Genomic DNA, 25028 nt, shown 5'->3' on the forward strand with positions numbered 1-25028 from the left:
TAGGGAAAATAGTAGCCTTTGCACTTATGCATATCCGTTTATAATGCATTCTAATGCAAATAACCCAAGATTAATAGAAAACGCCTCTGCTAAAGTTGCAGTATGCAATAACTCATAATGACGTTTAAAGTTGCCCTTTGTTCTGATTTTTTTCCCCCAAGTACTTTAAATGTGCACCCATTTGATATTTCCCTGACTTCTAAGTAAGTAATATTGGCTGGAAGGAAGACAAGTATTTTTGCACACCCCGTTATAATTCGGAGTTAGAAAAGTGTTCCGAAAATGAAATGAAAATAAAAAATGTGAATGTGTGCACCACGTGAAGCAAAACAGATTATGGAAAGTTGAACGATTCCACTTCTCTTTTTTTTTGTTGTTGTTGTTGTTGCTGTAACTAATTCAATTAAGCAAGTGTTGACGTGCTAAATATGCACAGAAATTCATTTGTGTGAAACTCTGTGAAATATTTAGTTAAAACTGGCAAAACAACAGAGCCACAATAGAATAGAAATTGTGAGTACTTTTTCTATAGCCTGCCCTAGCTTTCCATCCCATGGGAAAGTTTGCTTGGGAAAAACCACCGAAATGCAGGCAACCTCTTTGTCGTTTAATATTGCTGTCCTCCTTGAAAGGGCTTAGGCGATGACACCGTTGGGGGGGGGGGGGGGAGAGAGGGACCCTTGGAGGACTCTGAATTTTCCCGTTAACTATGGCAAAGTCCCCAAATAATTCCAGATTGATCCTAAACCTCCCTCCTCCCCCCCCCCCCCCACCCGAAACGCCTTTCATTCCAATTCATTTTGGTGGACTTTCAAGGTAAAATAAGTTGAGCAAACGGCCCATTGCAGCGCCCACATCGTGTTCTTCCTGCCGGTTATTTCCGCGGAAAGCTAAACTGCAAAAGGAAGGCAAAAGTTGTGATGGCCAAACAACAGCCTCGATAATTTGGTGGTCTCAAGTGGGCGGAAGGCGTCGCGGAGCAGAAAATAGGGGGTGTGGGGGGAGGGGACGGACGGGGGACGGACGACGACCCCGCACCCCTTCAAAACCAGAGAGAGCGCAGTTCTTCGGAAGCCTTGAAAGAAATAAACGCGCTCTGTGCAAATAAAGGCGCATGTGAAGTTTTACGAGCCGAGGCTCTCTTCCCTATAGTTTGATCCGATCTGCTTGCCAGGGAAGGATGGCGCACTGCTGCATACATAGAAACAAACATCCAGCCAAATAGCCTGCTCTCCGCAAGCCAAGCGTTTCCTGAAAGACAACACGGGCATGCACGCACCATGTTTCAATATTTATACAGCCTGTCAAGACTGCATAAGCGCTGCTTCCTCCTCATTTCCATTTAAGCAAATATTATAACACGGGTTCCAAACTTTTCGCCTGTAGGCTTACGGGCAAAAAACAAAAATAAAAGCCCACATCTGTTATTCGGAAACGTCTCTATATTGTAAACAACCCTCCTTTACGCTTTCGATAGCACAACTCGAATGTGTCGGGTTAGGAAACGACGTGAACTGTTCACAGCACAGGGGCTTCCTTGTCTCCCCACCTGTTACCTCTTTTCCGTTGCACGGATGTCTGTGGCAGGGGTTTTTACAGCAGTGGCTCTGTTGAATTAATTTGCTTTTAGCTTTCTGAGAGTCCTATAGCCCTTACAATGGCATTCTTCAAAGCTATCTCGGATCATTTTAGATGAGGTTCTCCTCCACCAACGCCTCTCAGCACACATCTTTGCATATAAACTCACAAAGTTATGTAAACACACACACTGGGGCTGCGATGTTTTAATACCCAGTTTTATTTCCTTTCCTAAAAGGCTCACTTTACCGTGATATATTTTTCCCTCTAGCAACAACAAAAAAAAAATAAATGCCTTTATCCGTGCCTATTGATAGTGGACTGCATGTGTCTGTCTGATTATTAATGTGTCAGCCCGAGCTCCATCAGCATTAAGTGGGACATGCAGAGGACGAATACCAGCACGGCCAGCCCACAAACATTCAAGTAAATATTACAGCTAGCCTAGAATCCTAGCTCCCTCACCTTTTGTTTTCATGACTACATCATCCGAGGAAAGTTTCCAAGGCTTTCTGTCTGAGTTGTTTCACGTTTATTTTCTCTTCCAGCCAGCAACGTAACAACTGGCTCTCTGTTTCTGTAACTTCCCAAGTTATCTAAAAGAATTCTATTTTGTTCAGGTCGCTGAACGTGCCTACAAGCTTCCGAGGGAGGTTATTTTTCAGACACCTCTATAATGTTTCCAAAGAAATGAATGTATTCGGTTCTTTTAGAGGCAGATACCTTCCTTTTACGCCCCATTTACTGCACATAAAAATACTTGTAGCAAAGCCCCCCTTTCTATTAAATTCACACTTTTATTATAAAATTGTAACCGTAGAAAGGGCATATCATGGACTAGAGAGAACATTATTTTTTTAGCTCGAACATCAACTTTGCCAGACAGGAATCAAATCAGTTTAACTATATTTCCATTCGCCTATGCCTATATATTAGTAATTATTTCTCTGCTCCCTATATGCACGCGCGCACACACACACACGCTCAGCATAAATGCATATCTGAAATACTTGGTTACCCTAACTTATAAAGTTTTATATTGATTGAACCTCGATTGAGGTTTAAAGCTATTTATGAATATAAACTGGAATTGCACTTCTGAAGGTGGCAGTTGTCAGAAGCAGTGACATTTTTGTTATTGCTGTAGTCTGACACTATAGATTTCTCTCAGTGCCAAGAAACAGAAATAGAACCTTTTTATTAACTTTAATTTTTTTAAATTAGCAGTGAGGAGATGTTAGGGGAGAGGCTGTGGGCGGAACAAAGTTTATATTTTTATTTCCAGTTAAGGATAACCCTGTATAACTCATTTGTGGCTTTACCAGCCCAAGTAACATAATCATATAGAACTCATGAAAATTAGACTCTTTATTTCACCACCCTTCATACATACATAGTCTATTTTTCTCTGTATGTATTCACAAATATATCAAGCTACACATAACAAGGAAATAAAAGCATACATAAAATAAGCCTATAAATATGCATATATATATATGAAAGGAATTTTAGTTTGTCTTTTAGCAATTCCGTTTCCATTAGTCCTGGAAACCAGTCTGGACAGTAGTGGGTTTTGCCTTTCCAGCTGCAGGGGAGATCAGAGAATTTTAAAGGTATTTCATAGGACATCTGCCAGCATAATGGAAGCTTCTTTTCACCTCCTCTCCCACTGAGATAATTCCTCAGCAAAAGAACACCTAAAACACTGAAACTAAAGAGAGCATAACTTTCATATGAACTGTCTGAAAATCAAAGACCAAGAACCACATAGTGAGGGTGTGTGCTTCCAGACTGGTTTGGAGAACCAGTGGAAACAGAATTGACAAGGGTAACAAAAAATTCCTGTCCTGTGCCACTCTCCGTAACCAGTCTGGATGGTAGGGACTCACCCAAGCGATCCTATTGGAAGGGAAACAAAGCAGCTTGGGTGCTTGGTCTTCCAAAAGCTGCATTTCCAGACGCCCAGTTATTGGTGCTATACTGCCTGGACAAAGCATGCAGATTGCCACCCTGCAGATCTGCATACTTCGGCTTTCTCTGCAAAGGATGCTGTGACTTCCCTTGCTGTGTGAGCCCTGATGCCTGTTGCGGCAGATCTGCTCATAGCCTTAAATGCTTCGACAGTATAGCATTTTACTCACTTTGATATGGGCAATTTTGAGGCAGGCAGCTCTTATTTGCCCTGGGTAGTACAATTATTCTGTTTTAGAAAAAAAACTGGGGACAGGTTATGTACATTTTCGACAGTCTTCTGGCATCTGAGGAACATAACTGCTTTACTTTTTCATGCTTTGGATTCAGAGTGAGAGAGCACAGTTTCTTGACTGTTATGAAATTCAGAATTTAAAACTGGGAATAGTTCTTAACAGCTGAGAAAAAAGTGAAGAAAAAGTGGCATTACCAAGCAGTACTCTCTGCTTATTTACCCTTTAGGCAGATCAAATGGTAACCAAAACCAATCTTAATTGTTGCAAAAAAGAAGAGGTAGAAATGGGTTCAAAAGGAGGCAGCAACACATTCAAAACTAAATATAAATCTCATCAGGTAAGGGAGTTTAGAAAAAAAAAAAAAGGGGCTACTAACTTTGTGGCCTGCACAACATGGATAACAACTGGATAAAAAGAAAGACCCTTGATGTTAGCTATTGCTGCAATGTGCACCTTTAAAGTTGACAATTTTAACCCCAAATTGAAACCTTGAAACAAGAATCGGATAGAAGCTTTTTTTTGGGGGGGGGGATCTGTCTTGTTATCCTTGCATCAGTGAACAAATCACGGAGAAATGGAGTAGCAGACTCCATTCGTAGAAGGTTTTCTCGATGCAAGCAGAAACTCTGGCAGTACCCCGTTCTTCCTCAGTCTTGGCCCTTCAATTTTGGATGCATTGGGCCAGGATGGCTTTCATTGGTTGCAGTTTGCTTTTTAAGATGTGTGACACACAAGGCGCATCCTGACTTATTCTGAGTGATGTCCTGGGAACCTGCTTTGAGAATATTTTGCGGGGTGTGGCAGCTGCGCTGGGAGGGACAGTTTGGCCCTGCAGAGAGTTGAGGTGGATGATCCCCCCCTCCCCCAGCTTGCACTGCTGTACACATTTGTGGAGCAGGGTTCCTTTGCCCTTATTTTTCGGGAGGACATTTAGGTGAGCCTTATTACTGTTTGTGTCCGGTCATGTGCTCGGGTTTGCTTCTCCTAGGGAAACATTTCTTTCCCCTCGGCTTCGCTTCCCCTTCCTGGCAAGGAGGGAGTTAGAGGCTCAAGTAGATTGCTTTGCTACTTGTACATAGGAATAGCAGCTGATCAGAGGTTATTTTCCTTTTGACTTTTCTGAGCTAATCCTGCTTTGTCAGCCTCTGCTAGTTCCCTCCGGATGTTGGCTAAGGCAGGAGCCAAAAAGCTGTTTTCCCTGAAACGGGAGCGCCCCTCGATGCAGTTTAAATGATACATGCTCATCTGACCAGTGTTTAAGCCACAGGCCTCTCCTGATGGTCATGCCCGAGGCTAATGTTCTGGCAGAGAGGACTACCGCACTGCAGAATGTGTCAGGAAGGAGACTAGGTGCTACGTGGAGGAGAGGAAAAATTCTCTTTACAGGGACCTGTGCCATGTTGCTTCCTTCCCCTCCAGTTGGATTAATAATTTTATTGTGGCTCATTAAGGAAAATACTGACAACATTGGAAGCTGCATGAGTACAAACTTGTTTTCAAGCAGTTTTTTTTTTCTCATCCTGCAGTTTGCTCCTGCTCTTTTTTGCTTATTATCAGTTGGTGCTAAGGCTGGGTTTTGGTACCAGGAGCCTTCATCTGCAACTACCTTGGGATTTCCTTCCTAAATTGTATCCCCTCCCAACACACTTAGATTGGCCACGGCAGGCACAGTCATGGGCCAGGGGTTGGAGGCCGTATACTAGGGCTCCTTCCAGGCCCTTGCAATCATGGATGCTGGATCTGGCCACTAGGGATCACTCTTAAGCAATGACCATGACTTCCTCCCCCCTAGGGGCTGTGGATTCTGCCTATGCAGCATATGACCTGAGATGGGGGATCAAACCAGGGACCTGCCAGAGGGCAGCAGATAGTAGGGATGTGATTTGGCCGAACCTTTCGTTATTGGCCCGCCACGGGAAATTTGGCCGATTTTATTTTGGCTGCCTCCAGAAACAAAACCCGAAACCTGCCCCAACCCTTCAAATGTAATTAATAACAATGGGGGGTTGTAAAAAAACTCACCCCAACCCTTCAAATTTTATTAATTGCAATCCCTCACCCTCCTGACCCCCCCAAAACTTGCTGAAAATCCCTGGTGGTCCAGCGGGGTCCTGGGAGCGATCTCCCCCTCTCGGGCCGTCGGCTGCCACTAATCAAAATGGCACCGATGGCCCTTTGCCCTTATCATGTGACAGGAGCTATCGGTGCCATTAGTCGGCCTCTGTCACATGGTAGGAGCAATGGATGGCCCGCGCCATTTTCTAAGATGGTGCCGGCCATGCATTGTTCCTACCATGTGACAGGGGCCTGGCAATGGCACCCATAGCCCCTGTCACACATTAGGGCAAAGGGCCATCGGCGTCATTTTGATTACTGGCAGCCGACGGCCCGAGAGGGGGAGATCGCTCCCGGGAACCCCGCTGGACCACCAGGGACTTTCGGTAAGTCCCGGGGGGGTCGGGCAAGTCTTGGGGGATCAGGAGGGTGGGGGGATTGCAATTAATTAAATTTGAAGGGTTGGGGTGGGTTTGGGTTTTTTTTTATTTTAATATGCCCTTTCTCCCCCCCCCCCAAAAAAAAATGATAAGAAAACCACACGTAATTTTGTGGGTTTTCTTATCGTTTGTCACCCCCCCCCCCCACCCGAAATGCAACGAAATAGGAAATATCGTCTTTATTTCCTATTTCATTGCAAATGAATGCACATCCCTAGCAGATAGCACTACCACTGAGCCACAAGGCCAGCCCAGTTTCATGCTGTTTTTTTAAATTACAATTTCTGTCTTTCTGCCCACTGTCTTTTTTGAATGTGGTTGTCCTTTCCACCAGAATGGGCATATACCTGGTGATCCATCCTAGGAAAAAAAGAGTGAGTACCTTAATTTTCCCTGGGGGAACCTCAGGAGTCTGCTGCAAACTCTCTGGATACACATCCTTTTTCCTAGGTGGGCCCGTTCTTTGCCTATAAGAGCCTTAATTGTATTATGAGTGGGCCAGGGTCTGCTGGCCAACTTTACTACAGCTGTATAGTGTTTTCTTGTTTACTATCCTTGTTGAAGTTGTCTACTTGGCACATATGCTTTATAAGCACACTAATATCCAATTCATTAAATAGACATTTTACTTCCCCTGATGTCTGAAACGAGAATTAATTTAGTAGGATACTCAAATGGGGAGTCCAAGTTCTCTGTAATGGCTCCCTGGAGAATTTTGACCAGGACTGGAAAAAAAAAAAAAGGAGGAAGAGGATCTACTTTTGAGATGGTAACAGACCTGGGGAAGATTATCCTGATTGGTTGGAGGGGGAAAAGCTTTGTTTAGCCACCTGACACTATCTGGGATGAGACCTTGAAGGGAGGATTCTGGCTGAGCAGGCAGTATTTGAGAAGTGTCTTGGTCTGAACGTGCCAGAGGAGAGGACGGTCTTCGGGAGATCAGGCTCGCTGAACTTGCTGCAGACGGATGCCTGGGGACTGTGCACGCTAGCCCCTTTCTGCCCTTAGCCCCGACCTCTGCCTTTTCTTGTGGCCACATTGTGACTGGCTTGAGTATTTTGTCCTGCAGTTAGAGGAGATGGGCCTTTTCAAATGATAATCTTTTGCCCTTCCAAGAAGCTCTGATCCCGCATGATATCTGCATCCCGCCCAGCTGTAGGGAGAGATTATGGCAAACAATGAAGCCTTTGGGGAGATATTAGAGCAGGATGGCTCAAAGTATAGCGGCTGAAATACTGTGGATCCTGCCAGCAAACACCTAGTGTGTCAAAGACATGGGTAATGACTTCCAGGAGTGGCCCCTTACCAGGCTGCGATGTTTGAAATTGCTGTATCTCACCCTGGAGCAACCTTATAAAGCGGTTTATGAATGGTATATATAAATAAATATTTTGCCAACCCACTGGCGCCTGACCAGCACTAGGGAATAACCAGATAGGGAATTTCGCTGGTTGTCTTTCTCCTTGAGTCTTTATTTATAATATTTTTTTTCCAGCATGCATACATTAGTCCTGCGCTATTTTATGTTTGGGGGTTTTTTTTTTTCCATGTTGTCTCCATGAGAAATGTGCTTGCTGATGTTACAACTGCAGCATAAAAAGGAAAGTTGTTCACAATAACTGAGGACTCCTACCATTGTTGCTGCCTGAACACAGAGGAGCTTGTTACCGCCCATGTGTGCTTTATATTTTTTCATGCTGGAGAGTAATGTCTTGGCCTGTAAGAGGAGACCAACAGAGGCTGGAGGAGGAAAGAGAGGGAGGTGCTATTATACTCCAAGACTCCTTGGTCTCCCCTGCAAGTGGAGAAGCAAAATCCGTCCTGTTCGGACTGGTTACAGAGAAGGACAGGTCAGGTCCCCCTGCAGATACTTATATGCATCCGCTTATTATAGGTACACAGAGTATACAGCCATTCTCCTCCTCTTTTCTGTTAATACCCTAAAGAAGGGGAAAGCGTGAGAAGCTGCAACTGAGTGCCATTGTTGCACTGGCAAGCAAAAGCCACTGTATGTCAGAGAGAGAGAGAGAGAGAAAGAGTGGTGAGCTGGGAGAGCAGCAGGAAATAATAGATTAAAAAGACTTTCAGAGTGACAAACCTAGGGGATACCTGATTGCAGAATAGTGTGGCCGGGTGCCCCTAACTCTCTCTCCACCCCAGGCAGCTGAAGCTTCTAGGGGGAAGCTGCCCGGGCTCTGGATCTTAATTCCTGGTTTCATTACTCTTTTCCTGGCATGTCTTTGGAGCCTGGAGTTTCTCCTCGCCTCCCTGGCTAAGGGACAGCAGAGCTGTTAGCAACAATCTGCCAGAGAAGGACTATCGCCAAGATCAGGAGAGAGACCAAAATAGTTTGGCTTGAATACTTTTGCACCTAGCCCTTGGATTTCATCAGCACTAGGGCCATGACTGGACAGAATAAAATCCCAAATGAAAAGACAACCATCCGCCCCCAGATAAATAAAAAATGGAAGTGGGACACACAAACAAAAACAAACAAAAAGAGAAAATAACACTAAGAAAATGGTATTGGAAATACAAGCACCGAAGACTATTGTGTGAGTGACCTTTCAGCCCTCTCCAGAATAAGGATCCTGTTAAGTTACCTCTTGTATAATCTTAAATTATGTTGTAAAGTTCGTTAGTTACAGAAGACTCTGTCTGATTTCTTCAAAGTGATAGCTTTGCTAACAAATAATACCAGCCAAGCCAGGCTCTTAGCAGAATCTGTCAGGGAGACAATGGTAACAATTTCTGCTTTAACCAATTTAACCATAAATTGGGTAGTCCAGTGCTTCCCAAACTTTTAGTCAATGTGACCCCATTTGAACATTTGAAAATTGACATGATCCCAGAGAATGACCAAATCAAATTAGTAGGGGTGCGGTCCCCCTCCAACAATCACTCCTCGCCTTCTCTGCACTCCTGCTAATTTCCTCTCTTGACTTTCATCCCCTCCACCCCACCCCACAGAGACTTCCCTTCCTCAACCTCTGCTCCTCTCTCCTTTTCAGCCCATACGGCCTTTTTGCATCTTCCCCAACTGATCCTCTCACCCCCAAGCCCTTCTTATAACCCCTAGCTGATACTCTGTCATCCCCTTCCATTCATCCAATCCCTCCTTCCTTCCTCAGTCTCATCCTTCATCCCTTTTCTCACCTTCCAGCATCACTTCCTCCCCTCTGATCTCCCCCCCTCACATTCCATCCAGCTTATCCCCCTTACTCCTCACCTCTTCATACATTCCCCAGGTGATCTTCTGTGATTCCTCTCCCTCTTCATCCTCCACAGCCAATCCCTCTCCACTTTATCTAACCCTTAAATCTCTCCAGCTTCTCCGCTCCTTCAAACAGCCCCTTCTCCAAACATCCCCCTGGCAAGGGTCAGTAGCAAAATTTTCCTTTGGGTCCTGGGCCAAGGATGAATGACAACTGGTGGGAATAGAAGACAGGAGACATTTTACTCCTGGGTAGATTCAGTGGTGGCTGAGGAGAGCGGAGCAATGACAATCTCCCCCTCTCCCCTCATGGCTGTTTGCAAGCCTGACTAATCTGCAGGCAGCAACATTATTATGAAAGAAAATCAGCATGGGGCCTGTGAGCTAGTGCAAGCTCACAGGGCTTGCAAAGGCCCTGATTCCTCCCTGCACAGGGCTTTCTATTACCACAGAAACCCGTGCAAAAAAAATGCCATTGCAGGGCCTGTGAGCATGTGCTCACTCACGTGCCTCCTGCTGACTTCCATCTGAAGAGTGCTGACATTTAAGGCACTTGTGACCCCAATTGAAAGTTTGGTGACCCCGAACCGAAGTCCTGACCCACAGTTTGGAAATTTGAGATTATACAAGAGATAATTTAATGATCCTTATTCCAGAGAGGGCTGAAAGGTCACTTACACAATATTTCCAATACCATTTTCTGGGGAAGTCTATAAGAGGTAGAATATAAGGTGCTACTTGCCTCTTGTCATTTTTTGCTAGACTAAACTAACAAAGCTATCCCGCTGAAGAATTTGTGCTTTGTCCCATTGGTTTTATGCTATGAGGTTTTGCTGTGGTGCTTGGAAGTAGAAGGACTGCTGTTTGGGCTGGAGTGATGTCCATGATTAGTAAACAGCAGTTTCTCCTATTACATTTGCAGCAGCGTTGGAGTTTTGAAAGATTCAGGAGGGAAATGTGTAGCTGTTCCAATGAAGTTGCACCTAGAGACAGGTTAGAGGAATAATCTCTGAATAAAACCTACACTCAGATTGACTAATGCATGGTGCAGGATTCCCTCTGCTAGGCAACTTGGACTGCCAGTTTTTATTTCTCTGCAGTGTATTTTTTTGCAGGGGAGATGTGTCTCGCTGAAACGTTGGCTCCACTTAAGCTGAAATGCAACATGGCACAAAGACCCTAGTGACCTTGCCACACAGAAACCTCAGAGGCCGTGCCACATACATAATTCGGTAGCTTCTTTTTTAGATGCCACAAGATACTGGACTTAACTAAGGTCAGGCACCAAGCTCACTTGGCATGATTTTGGAAACCCTAGGGTGGAAGACAACACTTGGAGAAACTATCGCCAAGGGAAACACTCACACGATTTAAGAAGCAGAATAAGGAAGGGAAGGGGCAGGATAGGAAAGCCCTATCTCTGGCAAGGGGGAACTTTTGGGTTGCTCTCATTTGCCCACGATGTGACTCAGAGATTCATAGTCTAATGGACAGAGCTATCTTACTAAACCCTTTTGGGTTTGCCCACTGCTTAAACAAAAAAAGAGGCTCGATGTTTAAAACAAGGGGAAAATTCAGGAGATTGATGGCAGAATGCCCCATTCAGTGTCCACCGCTCTGTGAACTCCAAACAAATACTATATGATGTGCTCTGCCTTCAGGCAGAAGAGCATTCGTCTCCTAAACAGGGTTTGCACCTTTATTGTTCCTCTCAACTAAAACTTCCCTCTTGGCTCATCGTATGGCTTCTCTTGTCAGGGTGAAAAGAAAATTGGCCAGCAGGTTTCAAGCCCGTTTGGGGCCTCTTGATCCAGTGCACCTATAAAAGAATAAATGAGGGGTGAAGTGCAGCCAGAACTCAATGGGCAACTCCTCACAGAAGGAGCCAAGAGATGACCTTTTTGTGAACCATGCTAAGAACTTGCTTAGAACGTTGTGCAGTGCCCTCCAACTATAATGTCCCAGGCAAACCTCAGGACCAACTCAGTAGAATGAGTTCTACCAGAGGCTTGCCTTCTAGCCACACTATGTCATGATGGGAGTACCATTCTTAGTGTGGTTCAGAGACATGCCAAAGGCTTACTGAGGCTGTGGGCCTGAGAAGGCCGCGGGAGTTCTCATGGCACTCTAGGTCCTATAAGCAGGGCCAGAGAATTCTGGCTTACAGAACCCCCTCTATCAGGGTGGATTGGTTGGCAAACAGGTTTGTCTTTAATCTTTTGGAGTAACCAACTGGCAATGCGTGGGTTGCCAGGCCCATCTGCCTAGCCAGCTCAGCTGGTGGTAGCCATTATTGCTGATGGCATTCCAGAAGCCAGCGACACACTGGAACTTTGGGGGGGGGGGGCAGGGACTCCAGAATCCCCACAACCAGAGAAGGATTTGTGAAGCTGGGGCTTGCCCATGAAGTCCTCACACACAGGACTGCGGGACTCCTCACAGAAACCATGCTCTAGGTTTTAAAAAATTTCAATAGAAGTCAGGCAGTGTCCAGAAGTCATGAGCATCCTTCTCTCATGGATGACAAAAAAAATGCCATTCATACAGTACTGCAGACCACACAGCTGGTGGAAAGAGAAAGCTGCCGTGTACCTCCACGGAGTGTCTCCACACAAAAATCTCTGCAGGGCTTGCAGGGTGACTTCTCAGGCACACTAACTCCTCTCCAGTCTCTCCAGCAAAGGATCAGTGCCTTCTGTCAACCCAGAAAACTTCTCCAGGTCCAAGCAATGAACTCGGAGGTCCAGCGATTCCACAGCATGCTGGCTGTTTGCTCATTTTCCTCCATGGTCTCCCAGGAGGACACCAGGTGCAGCAGATCCAACTGCAACCTTAGATGAGCTTACACGTTTTCCTCCAGCTCCATCCAGTTCACAGAGGTTGTGATCTCTGCAATGCACAGGTGAACTAAATACTTTACACAGAAACATAGAAATGACGGCAGAAAAGGACCAAATGGTCCATCTAGTCTGCCCAGCAAGCTTATGGTAGTATCTGCTGCACTGTATAGGTTACTCACATGCTTATCAGTTTCCCAGACTGTAATGGTCAGGGCTTTTGTTGGTTGCTGGTTGAATCCAGTTCCCCGTTACTCCTTGTCGTTGAAGCAGAGAGCAATGTTGGAGTTGCATCAAAGTATCAGGCTTATTGGTTAAGGGTAGTAATTGCCGCATCAGCAAGTTACCCCCCTACTTATTTGTTTCCCCAGTCTGTAAAAGTCAGAGCCCTCAATGGTTGCTGTTTGAAAATCGTTCCCCGTTAATCCCATGCTTATCAATTTCCCAGACCGCAAAAGTCGGGCCCTCATTGGTTGCTGTCTCAATCCAATTCCCCTTTCCCCCCTGCCATTGAAGCAGAGAGAAAATGTTAGAGTTGCATCAACAGTATCAAGGCTTACTGGTTAAGGGTAGTAACCGCTGCAATGGCAAATTACCCCAATGCACTCTTTTCTTCATTCCCATCCTTTAGCCTTTAGGGATCCACAGTATTTTTGCCATGCTCCTTTGAATTCTTCTTTCACTGTTTTGGGTTTTGCCACCTCCTCCGGAAGGGCATTCTAGGCATACACCACCCTATCCGTGAAGACATATTTTCTGATGTTGGTTCTGAGACATCCTCCCTGGAGATTCATTTCATGACCCCTAGTTCTACTGATTTCTTTCCAACGGAAAAGGTTTGATGTTTGTACATCATTAAAACCTTTCAGGTATCTGAAGGTCTGTATCATATCATCTCTGCGCCTCCTCTCTTCCAGGGTATACATGTTCATATCCTTTAATCTCTCTTCATAGATTTTCTGATACTGACCCGCACCATTTTGGTAGCCCTTCTCTGGACTGCCTCCATCCTGTCTCTATCTATTTTGAGATAGGACAGTAGTATGCACTTCTAGACCTCAATGGCCACAAAAGGATCAGGTTTTCAGACTATCCCTAATGACTATGCATGAGATAGATTTGCATACAGTGTGCAGTATGCAACGTGCATGCAGATCTATCTCATGCATATTCATTGGGAATAGCCTGCAAAACCTGACTCATTTGCAATCCTCAAGGACTGGAAGTGAATATAATTGCTTTAGGATCTCCCTGCTCCAGGAAACATTCTCAAGCAGGCTAAGAAGCTCATCAACCCTCTGCAGCCCTATGAAAAACCAGGAACATTGGTCCAGTTAATTTTTGCTGAGGATATGGCTGACTAGATCCACTGTCAACCTCGCACATCTTCTCCAGATCAACTGGGTCCTGGGCCACAAGCATTATATTGTAGACATAGGCCAACAAGGTCTTCTGCAAATTGGGCTTCTGCTGGTCCAGGCTGGTGAGCCTCCTAAACCATAACCCCAGAACAGCACTATGGCCAGTGCAAACAGTTGCCTGGATAGGGGGCACCCCTGACATACCCCTTGTCTAAATACCAGAGTAAGACCAGTTCTTCTTGTTCCTCTTTCTCTTCTCTAGCCAGTATAAGTAGTGTGAGCCATGATCCATCTCCTGCAGGTAACAGGTATGCAGGCTCAAAAAAGGCCTCCTGTTTTGCTGCTCCTAAAGGGTCTGGAGGGCTCACTTCTTTTCCTTGTATTCTGTTCACAAAGTCACATCCCAGCATTGTGCAAGCTTGCCGTAAGGTCAAGCACTTCCTCTGCAAGCTGCCCCACCTCTTGATGGTACCATTGTTGCTTATGGCATATTCCTGACAGAATGCTGAGGCACTTCTTCCCTTTGCCCTCCCACAGACAGACTGAGGAGAAATCCATCTTGCAACTATGACAGTTCACTCAGAACTCCTCTGAAGTGCCACATTAACAATTCCTTCCTGCAGGAGAAAGGATTAAAGTGCCAATGAGGGGTGCAAAATTCATTGAGATCAGGCCTCACCTTCATGTCCACCACATAGTGGTCTGAGAAGGGTGCCAGTTCATCAGCACTGGACAAGGCTTGTGGCACTAAGGAGTTTGAGAAATAGAACCAGTTGACCCATGACCTGGATACTCTTCCCCCCCTACCCTAGGAAATAAGTGTAGGAATTGGATACTCCCGAGTGCCGCCCATGCCAGACATTGGCCTGATACAAGTAGTCAGCCATTTCTCCCAAGGTCACTGCCACTATCAAGGGGGAATGTCTCCCAGCCAATCCAATTGGGAGCCTCAAGGGTGGAAATAAAGTCATTCTGAGCACCATCTCTTCGTCGGTGTCCAGGTTCTCCAGATGGGCCAACTAGTGAACAAAATACCACTCTCTCTCCAGCCTCACGTTTGGGGCATAGACATTGATCAAATCAAATGTGCAGCACTTGAACCAGATCCAGAGATGCGGCATTTGGCCTGGCATGAAAGACTGGATGCTCTGAACCTCTGCCTGCAGAGATACCTCCCCACTGGCACCATGGCTGAGGATCATTCTTTCATCAGCACTCCAGAAACCAAGAAGGCTCAGCTGCCAGAGAGGTGCAAGTCTCCTGCAGAAAGACCAGAGTACCATCTGCCCAAAGAAAGTAGAGGGGTGCTGAGCATTAGCAATCCTCTAATAAAAGATATTCAGCTATATTTTCCGGTTGCCAACTGCATGGAGAACTTACGGGCATATGTTTAGTCAGCCATGCCTGCAAGATCGGTCTCTCTGGTGACTTAGGAAGAAACAGACAAGAGTGGCGCAGCTGCTTGATGTCTCACCACCTCCCAAAGGCTTTGCCCATTTTGTGGCTAACAGTTTCCTTCAAGAAGTTTGCCAGTTCTTCCAAGGGGTTAATGGGTGTCAAGAGGGCTCTGTTCCCTCCAACTCCCCAGCTCCTCTGAAAGTATCCTCGCTCATTTCTGTTTAATCAACTTTATTCCTTGCAGCAGTGCAGTCTCCCTGCCAGCAGATGCAGGAGGTTGATGTTATCCCATGAGGCTAAGTGGAGCATTCAGCCTTGGGCTTCTTCTCTGGCACCACCACAGTTGTCATTAGCTCCACCTCAGGGGACAATAATGGAAGATCTCCAGTCCTCTGCAGTTTAGTGCCTCCTGGTTCTCTAATCCTAGGAAGAACCTCTTAGGCCGCCATTCCCACAGGGAATCCATTCTGGCTCGGCACTCCCTGGGCCTCTATCTGCCCTTCCTCCATGCTCTGGGATAACAGCTCTCTGCCATTTCCACAGGGCTGAAGCTCCAGGGTGCCCTCCCCCTTTCTGTCAAACTCCACAGGCTCCGCTGCTTCAATCAGTTTAGTTATGGTCCTTGGAGTAAGGAAGAGGGGGGTCCCTGGCTGTATCCTGGGAGGGGGAGGGAACGGTTGCTCTTTCATGTCAAACATTAAAGGGGATAGGAGATAGATCCCAAAATTGATAATCCCAGACATGCATCTCCCATCTGAAGATCTTCAGTGGCAGTGTTAGGAGATGGGGGCCCCACGCAAAGCTGTTGCACAATGCCTGGAGTTTGCCTCGTCCTCTCAAGGGCTCACTGCCTAGTCCCCTCCTGCACTTCTTCTCTCTCTTGGCAGATCTCTCCCAATTCTTGCTCTTTCCCTCCCTCTTTTTCCCCCATTTCTCCCCAAGGGGCGATAAAGAGGTGGGGATACAGGGTTCAGAGGTCTTTGCCTAGAAGAGTTCCACACCTTAGCCTCTGGTGGTACCAGCTGGCTACTGAGAGCTGTTGGTGGGCAAAGTCTTTGGCTGGCTGACTGCTTTGGTTCTTGTGTGTGGGGGGAGGGTGGTTGGATTGGGTGGCAGCTTTCCCCCTTCTTCTCGCTGCCATCTTCTGAGCCAAGCCTGTAACATCCTTTTCCTGCCTGGCTTTTTGCCCTCAGCTGGGGTCCAGGATGGTAGCCCGGTCCTGTTCCTGGTGCAGTCTGCAGTCCCCACTATTTTTTTTAATTCTCTCCAGGATGCTCATGGATGCCAATGAACCGGAGCTCATAACTGCAACCACAGCAATATCTGTGGCAGCCTCAGCAGGGGGGGGGGGGGGGGCAATGGGAGCTCCCTCTATCTGGATATGAAAACTGGGGGCTTTGTTTCCAGATGTCAAGGCTACTGCACCATTCACCTACGATTTCCTCCCCTGAGCAAGTATTCCCCAGCCCGCTAGAGGAAACTTATGCCAAGTGCTTCATTTTTGCTCTCTTCCAGGGTCTGTTCTCTCCCTTGCAATTCCCTCCCCTTTTGGGCTGAGTTCCGATTTCTCCAGGGACAGGGCTGACCAGTAATAAAGGGGCAAGGATCGCACCTGCATTTTTCACATTCCTTCCTGGATGCGGTCTGCTACAGGCTCAACCCTGCCTGCAATTCTGTGTGTGTTTGGGGGGAGGATTATAGGTGGGATGGTTATAATGCTGGTTTTCAATTGTTACACACCTTCATGTTTTGGTTTTGACTAGAAGTGTGAAATTAAATTTTACTAAACAAACAAATAAATAAGTAAATTACCCTCTGGGAAACAACAATGACAACCACCGCCCCACCCTGGGCTTCTTCCTGCGCACCTTTCTTTGTGGGTTGAAACTGTAATTTGAGCCGTTACCCACCTTTCCAGCCCAGGCGTCGCGGGTGCCAGCTGGGATCCCTCCTGTACCACTTCCCAGGGGTTTGAGGAATCCAGGTTAGACTCCGGCCACGGTCCCCATCCACGGCACTTTCAGTGGTGGCGGACCCTCCCTGGGCTTACCCTCCCCCTGGCCTCCTCTCATGTGTGGGTGAAGAGCTCGAGTTCTCACCGTCACTCCCACCCTGGGTGCACAGAGTCTTCCTTGGCGTGTCATGCTAAATTCCCATTCCTCCTCCCCCCAGAGGTACAGATACTCTGCCGGGGGAGGGGAGGATGTAATAGTACTTGGGGGCATGGTTTGAGGTATTTTGTGGGTCCAAATCAAGGGAGGCGAAAGGGATCTTCCTAGGGAGTGGCTGGAGCCGTGCGATCCAAGCTCTGTTGCCCGTGCCACCAGCCTTTGGCTCCTCCGCTTTCCTGCCATTTTAGTCTTTGCTTACTTCAATTAAAAGGGAAAAGGGGGATGAGGGGGTACAACTCTGCTTTGATGCATAGTGAAAAAGAACTGAAGGAAAACGGGGGAAAATGATGCTGGAGAAAGAAAGGTGTGTGTAGGGTGCAGAGTCCCAGAGCCCACAGGAAACATAGGGTAAGGGCGGGGGGAATTCAACCACACACAAGTACATTTTAAAAGGAGCGCGTATTGGGCACGCGAGCAAAAATACGTGTAATTTTATTTCGTGTGTGCAAGTACACGCGTATCGTTTAAAATATCCCTGACGTGTGGAGCCTTTACGCGCATACTTACAAGTGACGAGAGAGATAGAAACTTTTAGAGAGACAACCTTACACTCTCTCTTTCTCCCACTTTGAACGCAGGGTGGGTTTTGGGGAGGGCAGTGTTACGAGGGTCTACAGACCCTTGCGCCCTAGGCAGACCAATGTAACACTGCCCCCCTCCCCCACCAAAAAAAACCCCACTCTGAGTTGAAACCACTCTGAGTTGAAAGTGCCCCTCTTACAGAGGGAGATATTTAGAGTGTCATATTGTCTCTTTAAAAGGCTCTCGCTCTCTCTCCAAATCGGGGGCTGTTTTTGCGCTAGCAATGCCTTTAAAATCTATTTGACAGAATACAAAAAAGGAAAAAATATAATACGGTGGGGGAAGGGAACACAACCTAAACCATAAAGCGTAAAGAGGAGCTCCCTGTGGTGGTAACTCCCAAGAACAGTCCACCATTGCAACCCCTAAAAGAAAAGCCAAATCCTTTAAAAATTCAGGACCCAAACCAGTGCTGCTCCTGATGATTCAACGTCAAATTCTGGAGAGAACTTAAAAGAAAAGGAAAAAAACAAACAAACCCCCAAAACAAACTCCTAGGCTGGAGCCAAAAAAAAAGGCTGTGACATCTGCACAGGAGGAAAAAGAAATCTACTCATAAAGGTAAAAACCATCACCCAGGGCCAGCCTAGGGGCTGAGTGGCAGGGCTCCCTGGGAAGGCTGGAGGTGCTGAAGAAGCAGCAGTCACACTCCCTGGTGGGAGGGTGAAGGGGTGGGGAGCTGTGGTCATTGCTGCTATCCAGATTCAGGGTCTACAGTTGAGGTTTCTGGTGCATGGTCCCTGGCCCAAGGTCATCCATGTAATGACCAGACTAGGTATGTTAGGGAGGATACAAAACATCCCTGGGTAGTTGGGAATGAAGGCTCATTTATTTATTACTTGCTATTCTAATGCTCACTCATGGCGCCAAATCCCAGCCCAGGTTTGAATGAGCTGGAACTGTAGAGGAGGAAGAAATTACAGGATTAAAAAATAATAATTTAAAAAAAACAAAACAAAAACCCACCACAACTAAAAACCTTAAAAACAAAACGGAAAAAGTCCAAGCTAGAAAAGGGTTTGTCCAGAAGAAAAACACTGAAAAGAAAAAGAGGGCTGTCATCTGCAAATCAGAGGCAGGATAAGAAGCAAAACCAAAATGAAAAATGAAAAAAAAAAAAGCAAACAAACCCTGCTGAGGTTCCTGTAAGGAGAGAAAAGGGAAAATGCCTAGGTTTTACGGAAACAAAGAAGGAACAACACACACACGCCAAAGAATACAAATCTACAATCAGCATTACCTTTACCAGCAGTCTGGAGTAGCAGCAGGTGGTTGCTAGGCCCCCCCCCAGTTAACTGCTGGGACCCTCTCCTTCTCACCCTGGAAGAACCTTCAGCCTGCAGCAAAGGGAAAAGGGAAAAGGACCAGTCTGACTGCAAGCTCCTTCCTTCTTTGTAGAATAGTAGCTTCCTTTTGGAGCAAGTTTCAAACTGAAATTGCCATTTCATAGAGCCTAATTTAGAGCTGTATTAGAGCAGGCCCAGGGTGCCTCAGAATACAGCAGATGAAACATTGTGGGTCCTGTCAGCAGCAACCAATCCTAATGGTCCCCAACACTGTCCTAGAAGAGTTTCTGGGTAGCCTGGTTTTCAGGATATCCATAATGAATATGCATGAGATAGGTCTGCATGTATTGCCTCCATCATATGCAAATCTATCTCATGCATATTCATTGTGGATATCCTGAAAACCAGACTGACTAGGAGCTTCTGTAGGACCGAATTGGGGCAGACCACTGTTTTTCTGTTATGGGGTAACGACTTCCAGTAGTGGCCCCTTATGTTTGGTCAGCAGGTTGGATCCTGCTCAACAACGGAGAAACCAGCGCATTTCCCTCCTTGCGACTCTTTAATTTTGTGTTCACTATGCAAATGAATGTGCTTGCGATTGCCAATTCCGCCATCCTGCAACATGCAAAGAAAATGACTGGATACGAGATAGTTGAGCGAGTTAGTTCGCCCGCCGTGGCGTCAGCCAGTTTGCCTGTTGCAGAGCCTCGGCTCAGAACTTCACCCTTCACAGCCCTGGAAGAGCTGAAAGAGTTAACGTACTTCGGTGACGTCTGCAGAGAAGGCGTATTAAACCCTCCCAATGCAGGGGCCCTGCTCAGTTCCTCTTATCAGGGGGAGGCGGATGGGCGGGGCTGCCCTGGAGGGGGGCAGGGTCAGCCAGTTGCTGCGTAGGGTGGGGGAGGGTGCCACGCTCGGCAGGAAGCCGTGTGTTTACCTCGGGCAGGCCCGGGAAGGTTCCTCCGGCGCTGCAGACTGTGGCGCTTTCAATTAGGGCTCTCCGGCGTGCAGCTTGTAACTGCCTACGTGTGGCTTACTGTTTATGTTTTCACGCCGGCGAGTAAGAAAACGTCTCGGGCTGCGAGAGGAGCTCAGGCGAGGCTGGAGGAGGAGGAGGTGGGGGGAGAGCGAGGGAGGTCCCCGTCCACTGGCAGACTCCTGTCAGTTATCTCCGAGACTCGTCGGTCTTTCCTGCAATTGGCGAGGCGAAATCCCCCACTGCCCAGACTGGTTAGGGAGAAGGACACGCCACATCTTCCTGCAGATACTTCTGTACATCCATGTGTGGTAGATACACAGAGTATACACATACAACAGCACTGCTTTCTCTCTCTTCCCCCCCCCCCCCCCGTCTGCCGAGGCACTAGAGAAAGGGAAAGTGTGCGAAGCTGCAACTGAGTGGCGTTGTTGCGCCGGCAGGAAAGAACCCTGTGTGTGTTGAAGAGAGGGAGTGAGGGGGGGGGAGGGAGCGGGAAGAGCAGCCGGGAAGAATGCACCGAAAATACTTTCACAGCGGCAAACCCGGGGGACCCCTGATCGCACAATAGAGCGGACCGGTGCCCCTGCTGCCTGCACGCTCTCTCCGGTTCCTCTCTCCCCCCCCCCTCCCCTCCCCTGGTTTCCCCTCCCCCCCCTCCGGCGGCTGAGGATGCCAGGGGCCAGGCTGCCCGGGCTCTGGATCTTACCTCCCCGTCTCCTTGCTCTTTTCCTGGCATGTCTTTGGAGCCGGAGTCCGGGGTTTCTCCTCTCCTCCCTGGCTTATGGACAGCAGCAGAGCTGTTAGCAAAACCCTGCCAAAGAAGGACTGCCGCCGAGACGGAGAAAGAGACCGGAATGCTTTGGCCTGAATACTTGTACTTAGCCTTTGGGGTTTATCAGCGCCAGGGCCCTTACTAAACAGAATAAAACCCCAAGCAAAACAAGACAACCCCAGATAAATGAAAAAGGGTGGTGAGAAGTAATAAGAGAAAAAAAAGAGAGAGAGAGAATAACCCCAAGAAGATGGTGCCCACCAAGCCAAGCGTACAGCAGGATCCTTCACGAAGAGAACGGTAACAATTTCTGCTTTGTCCGGTGGCGTTTATGCTGTGAGGTTTTGCTGCAGTGCTTGGAAGTAGTAGAACTGCCCTCGGGGCTGGAGTGTTGTCCGTGCTTGGTATACAAGCAGTTTCTTCTACTACATTTGCTGCGGCTCTGGTGGGGTTTTGAAACGTGCAGCAGCAGGGAAATCTGTAGCTGCCCACTGGAGTTACTCCTAGAGGCAGATTAAAGGGGGGGCGATCCCTGAGGGAAAGCTACGCTCCGATTGACTAGCGCAGGACTCCCGTTTTCCTTCCTTGGGAGGATGACTTTTGAGGGTGGGTGGGGAGGGGGGGAAGAAAGGCCTGCAGAGTGTTGCTGAAGGGCTGGCGCTGCTTGAGCAGTTCAAGTGCAGTGGCTACACTACACTAGGCCGACGTAGACCGTGTTCTGCTGCTTCCTAACAGGCTGCACCGGTTCCTTTGCTTTCTGCAAGTTTTCTAATGCCCCGTAGCATGCCTCACTGCCTCCTGAGTTATTGTGACCCTCCTGTCGCTTTTGAATCATAAATGCAAAGTTGCTGAACAAGAACGAAACATGAATTCCTGAGCAGCTTGTTAAGTTTCCCTTTTTTTTTTTTCCCAGTTTATAATTACTTAATACTAACCTAGTGATTAGAGCAACAAGCTGAGAACCAGGGAAGTCAGGGTTCAGATCTTGCTGAGGTTCTTTGTGCCCTTGGGCAATTCACTTCACCCTCTATAGTGCCTCATGTACAAACTTGAGGGATTGATTTACTAAGGATGTATTCTCATTCTGTGTCGATGGGAAAAACGCTTAGTAAATGAAGCCCTTAGATTGAAAGTCTTCTGAGGATAGGAACATATCTATTGTACCTGAATACAACTTGCCTTGAGCTACCAATGAAAAGTGTTCAGCTAAATCTAAATCCACTAGGAGAATGTTTACCTAAACTATTTAAAAGTACTAGTGGTAGTCCTGGGAACTACATAGGACGTAGAGGGCCACTCCAACACTTTTTGTCTTTGAAACCTGGGCAGCAGAGTTGGTATAGGGAGGGATATCAGGCACTTTTTGGCTGTTCAAGTTTTGCTGAGCAGGTTGGCTCTTCTTGAAAACTAATTTTTGTTTGTAGGTTTTGTGAGAAATTTGTTTTTATCAGCTTATATGATGCTCTGCTGTATTTTTAATGATTCTTGCAGAGCCTTTATTGGGGAAGTTAGTTCATGCGGATCAGATGTACAGAAGAAGAGAGCATGGGGGTCATTAAAGAACGTTTGCGCTGGCATTCACACTATCATATTTACAAAGTCTTTGGAGCTGAAAAATAGCACTCTCTTTTCAAGGGAAGGTTGAGCCTGCTGCCTTAGAGCCTGATTTTAAAAAGCATTTACTTGAGTAAAACTGGTTTCGCTTGCGTAAATGCACTTTACTCGAGCAAGTGGGCTTTTGAAAATTGCTGTGATAGTTGCACATAGAAATGTAACATGCTCCCTTGAAAATGACCTCCTTATTGTCTGAATGCTGCACACTTTCAGTTCTTTATGAAAAGAGGTACATAGTAATTTAATGTTTAAAGAAATGAGTTACGAAGGCAGGGAAAATCCTCTCTCTCTCCACCCCCCCCCCCCCTCCCAAGCCTGCGGTTCAGTGTGATTTAGGGAAAAAAATACCTACCTAGGGTTGGAGTTTTTTTTACTGTCTAGATTTCTCCCTTCTGAGAAGCAGGGGCAAATATTGGTTCGTTGTTTAAAAAAAAAAAGAAGTCCTCAAATGTAGGTGGAAAATGTAGCATCAGACCCATCTCTTCTTAAATAGCGCCACAGCAGCACTGTGTGGTATTAGCGCTGTGTGCCGCAGTTCCTGCTTTGCTGAAAATAAGAACTTGGGGACATGCTGGTTTTATTCAGTGCCGGTCATTCTGCCCCACTTTCTGAATGATGCCCTTAGAGCTTTAGAGATGGTGTGTGTGGCTTTAACAAAGTCTCTTCTGTACCAACAATCAGAGATGCATTAATTCATAGCCTGCAAGACCCTTTTTGAAGTGAACTCCTGTTATTTATGGAAAAGCAATCAATACACTTGTATCAAGATCAAGAAATGCACTTTGTCAACAACAGTTTTCTCTATTTGCAAATGAAACATTAATGCAACATCATATTGCATGCTCTTGTGTCTTGAACGTGGCGAAATGCAGGTCACTGTTATCTCACCTTGTTTTGAAACAGCAAAAGTACGCTGTTTTATCATCTTTGGTTAATTTGAAGAACAGGCATAAAGGGATATGTCTGTTAAATAGAGCTGATTGTGTTTTGTTTTCATTGTAAGAGGGCATTGATTTACTCTTGAGTATTCATTGGAAGGGAATGGGACGTAAGAAAATGTTTTGAGCAGGGCTGGAAAAATCCCAAGTGCCTGGTCACCCCAGTTCCTGAAATTCAAGCCCTGGTGCCTGGCAGAAGAGACACTAACAGGGCCCAGGGGGCGGAGCACTGCAGCGGATGCCACCGGCACTTCCCCCACCAGCAGAGATTTGGTTGCTGTTGTGAATGGGCCGAGGGGAAGAATCTAACCCTGGGGTGAGAGTACTTGAAAGGGGAGGAGAGTGCCTGGAGTGGGAAGGGAGGAGCAAGGAAAGGCAAAAGTGAAAATAAAGGAACAGTAAACATCAAATGGACAACAAATGACAAAATAAAGAACAAAGTAGCCACAAAAAGGAGTGCAGCATTTATTTTCCTGACTCCTAACAACTTTTTGGCGGGTGCCTATGTTTTCAAAATGTTCCCCTGTCGTCCCCCCGGCTGTACATATTGTGTCTGTTTCAAAGCATAGTTTTATGCACTTAAATGGCTGTTCTAAAATAGTCTGTGCATGGGGAAAGGGCCCTTGTGTGGGCATTTTCACAGTGAATTTGTGCACCTAAATGCACTTTGAAAATGTGGGGTATCGGTCTGCATGTAAAAAGGTCCACACGGGCTTTGTCATATCTGCACAGTTATAAAATTGCTATGCTTAGAAATTCAGTGTCAGGGTGCTGACCTGTAATTTATTTAAGAAGACCTGATTTAATCTGATATTATGAAATAGAGTAACATCTGTGCCTGTTAATTTGAATGGGTCTGTAGTGAGTCTGTGCCTGGCTTTTAGAAAGCATGCTAGCTTTTTTGTATATTTTAAACACTAAAATTTTAAAGCCATCTAATTTACTATTAGGCTTTTATCCTGCCCTGGAACTATTTTCGCATGAAGTGTTTGCCTGGGTGGACACGATAATCTTTCTATAGGAAGCATGCTTGAAAATTTCTTGCCGATAGAAATCTGGAAGTTGGAATTCATTTCTAGTGGTAACTTCCTAGCTCGTGCATGAGTGCTTTTTTTTTTTTTTTTTTTTAAATTTTAATCGCTCGTTTCCATTTAGCTTTCTGGGAAGGTAAAGCAAAGCACAGTTTTGTTATTCTCCTCCACTTGAGAGCCCAACTAAATAATGCTTGGTCTGAACTTCTGATGGACGTTGGAGGAGGATATATTTAATTTCATGCCCTTTAATAGCATCTCCTTGCTCATCTCTGATGCTGTCATTTTAAAGATTGGATGGCGTGGGAGGGATAAACAGAGAACAGCCAAAAGTTTCCTAACATTTAACCACAAACTTGGCTTTGTGTCTTGTACCCTGAGGGTTCACTCAGTTATATCAGTCTAAAGCATACTTAACAGTTTTAACGTGAATATAAATACTGCATGGGTAATTTGGCTTTTTCTAATAAGTGAATTCATGTGAAAAGATGTTTTATTAGAAAAAATGTGTGTGTATATGTATGTGCAGTATATATATATGCATATGTGTTATGCGGTAGGA

At 46.3% G+C, this 25028-nt stretch overlaps 1 protein-coding gene across 3 annotated transcripts in view; it reads left to right on the forward strand.

Annotated features, from left to right (window-relative positions):
* Window positions 1–20074: 20074 nt before the first annotated feature.
* The window catches only part of NPAS3 (neuronal PAS domain protein 3), a 1664600-nt gene continuing 1659646 nt past the window's right edge, over window positions 20075–25028 (forward strand). For all 3 annotated transcript variants that reach the window (XM_029598930.1, XM_029598933.1, XM_029598932.1), the window contains exon 1: window positions 20075–21183. In XM_029598930.1, coding sequence (XP_029454790.1) covers window positions 21134–21183 — 50 coding nt within the window. In that variant the 5' untranslated portion in view covers window positions 20075–21133. The remainder of the gene's footprint in view (window positions 21184–25028) is intronic.

Source organism: Rhinatrema bivittatum, chromosome 4, assembly GCF_901001135.1.
Source record: "Rhinatrema bivittatum chromosome 4, aRhiBiv1.1, whole genome shotgun sequence".
Taxonomy (NCBI): domain Eukaryota; kingdom Metazoa; phylum Chordata; class Amphibia; order Gymnophiona; family Rhinatrematidae; genus Rhinatrema; species Rhinatrema bivittatum.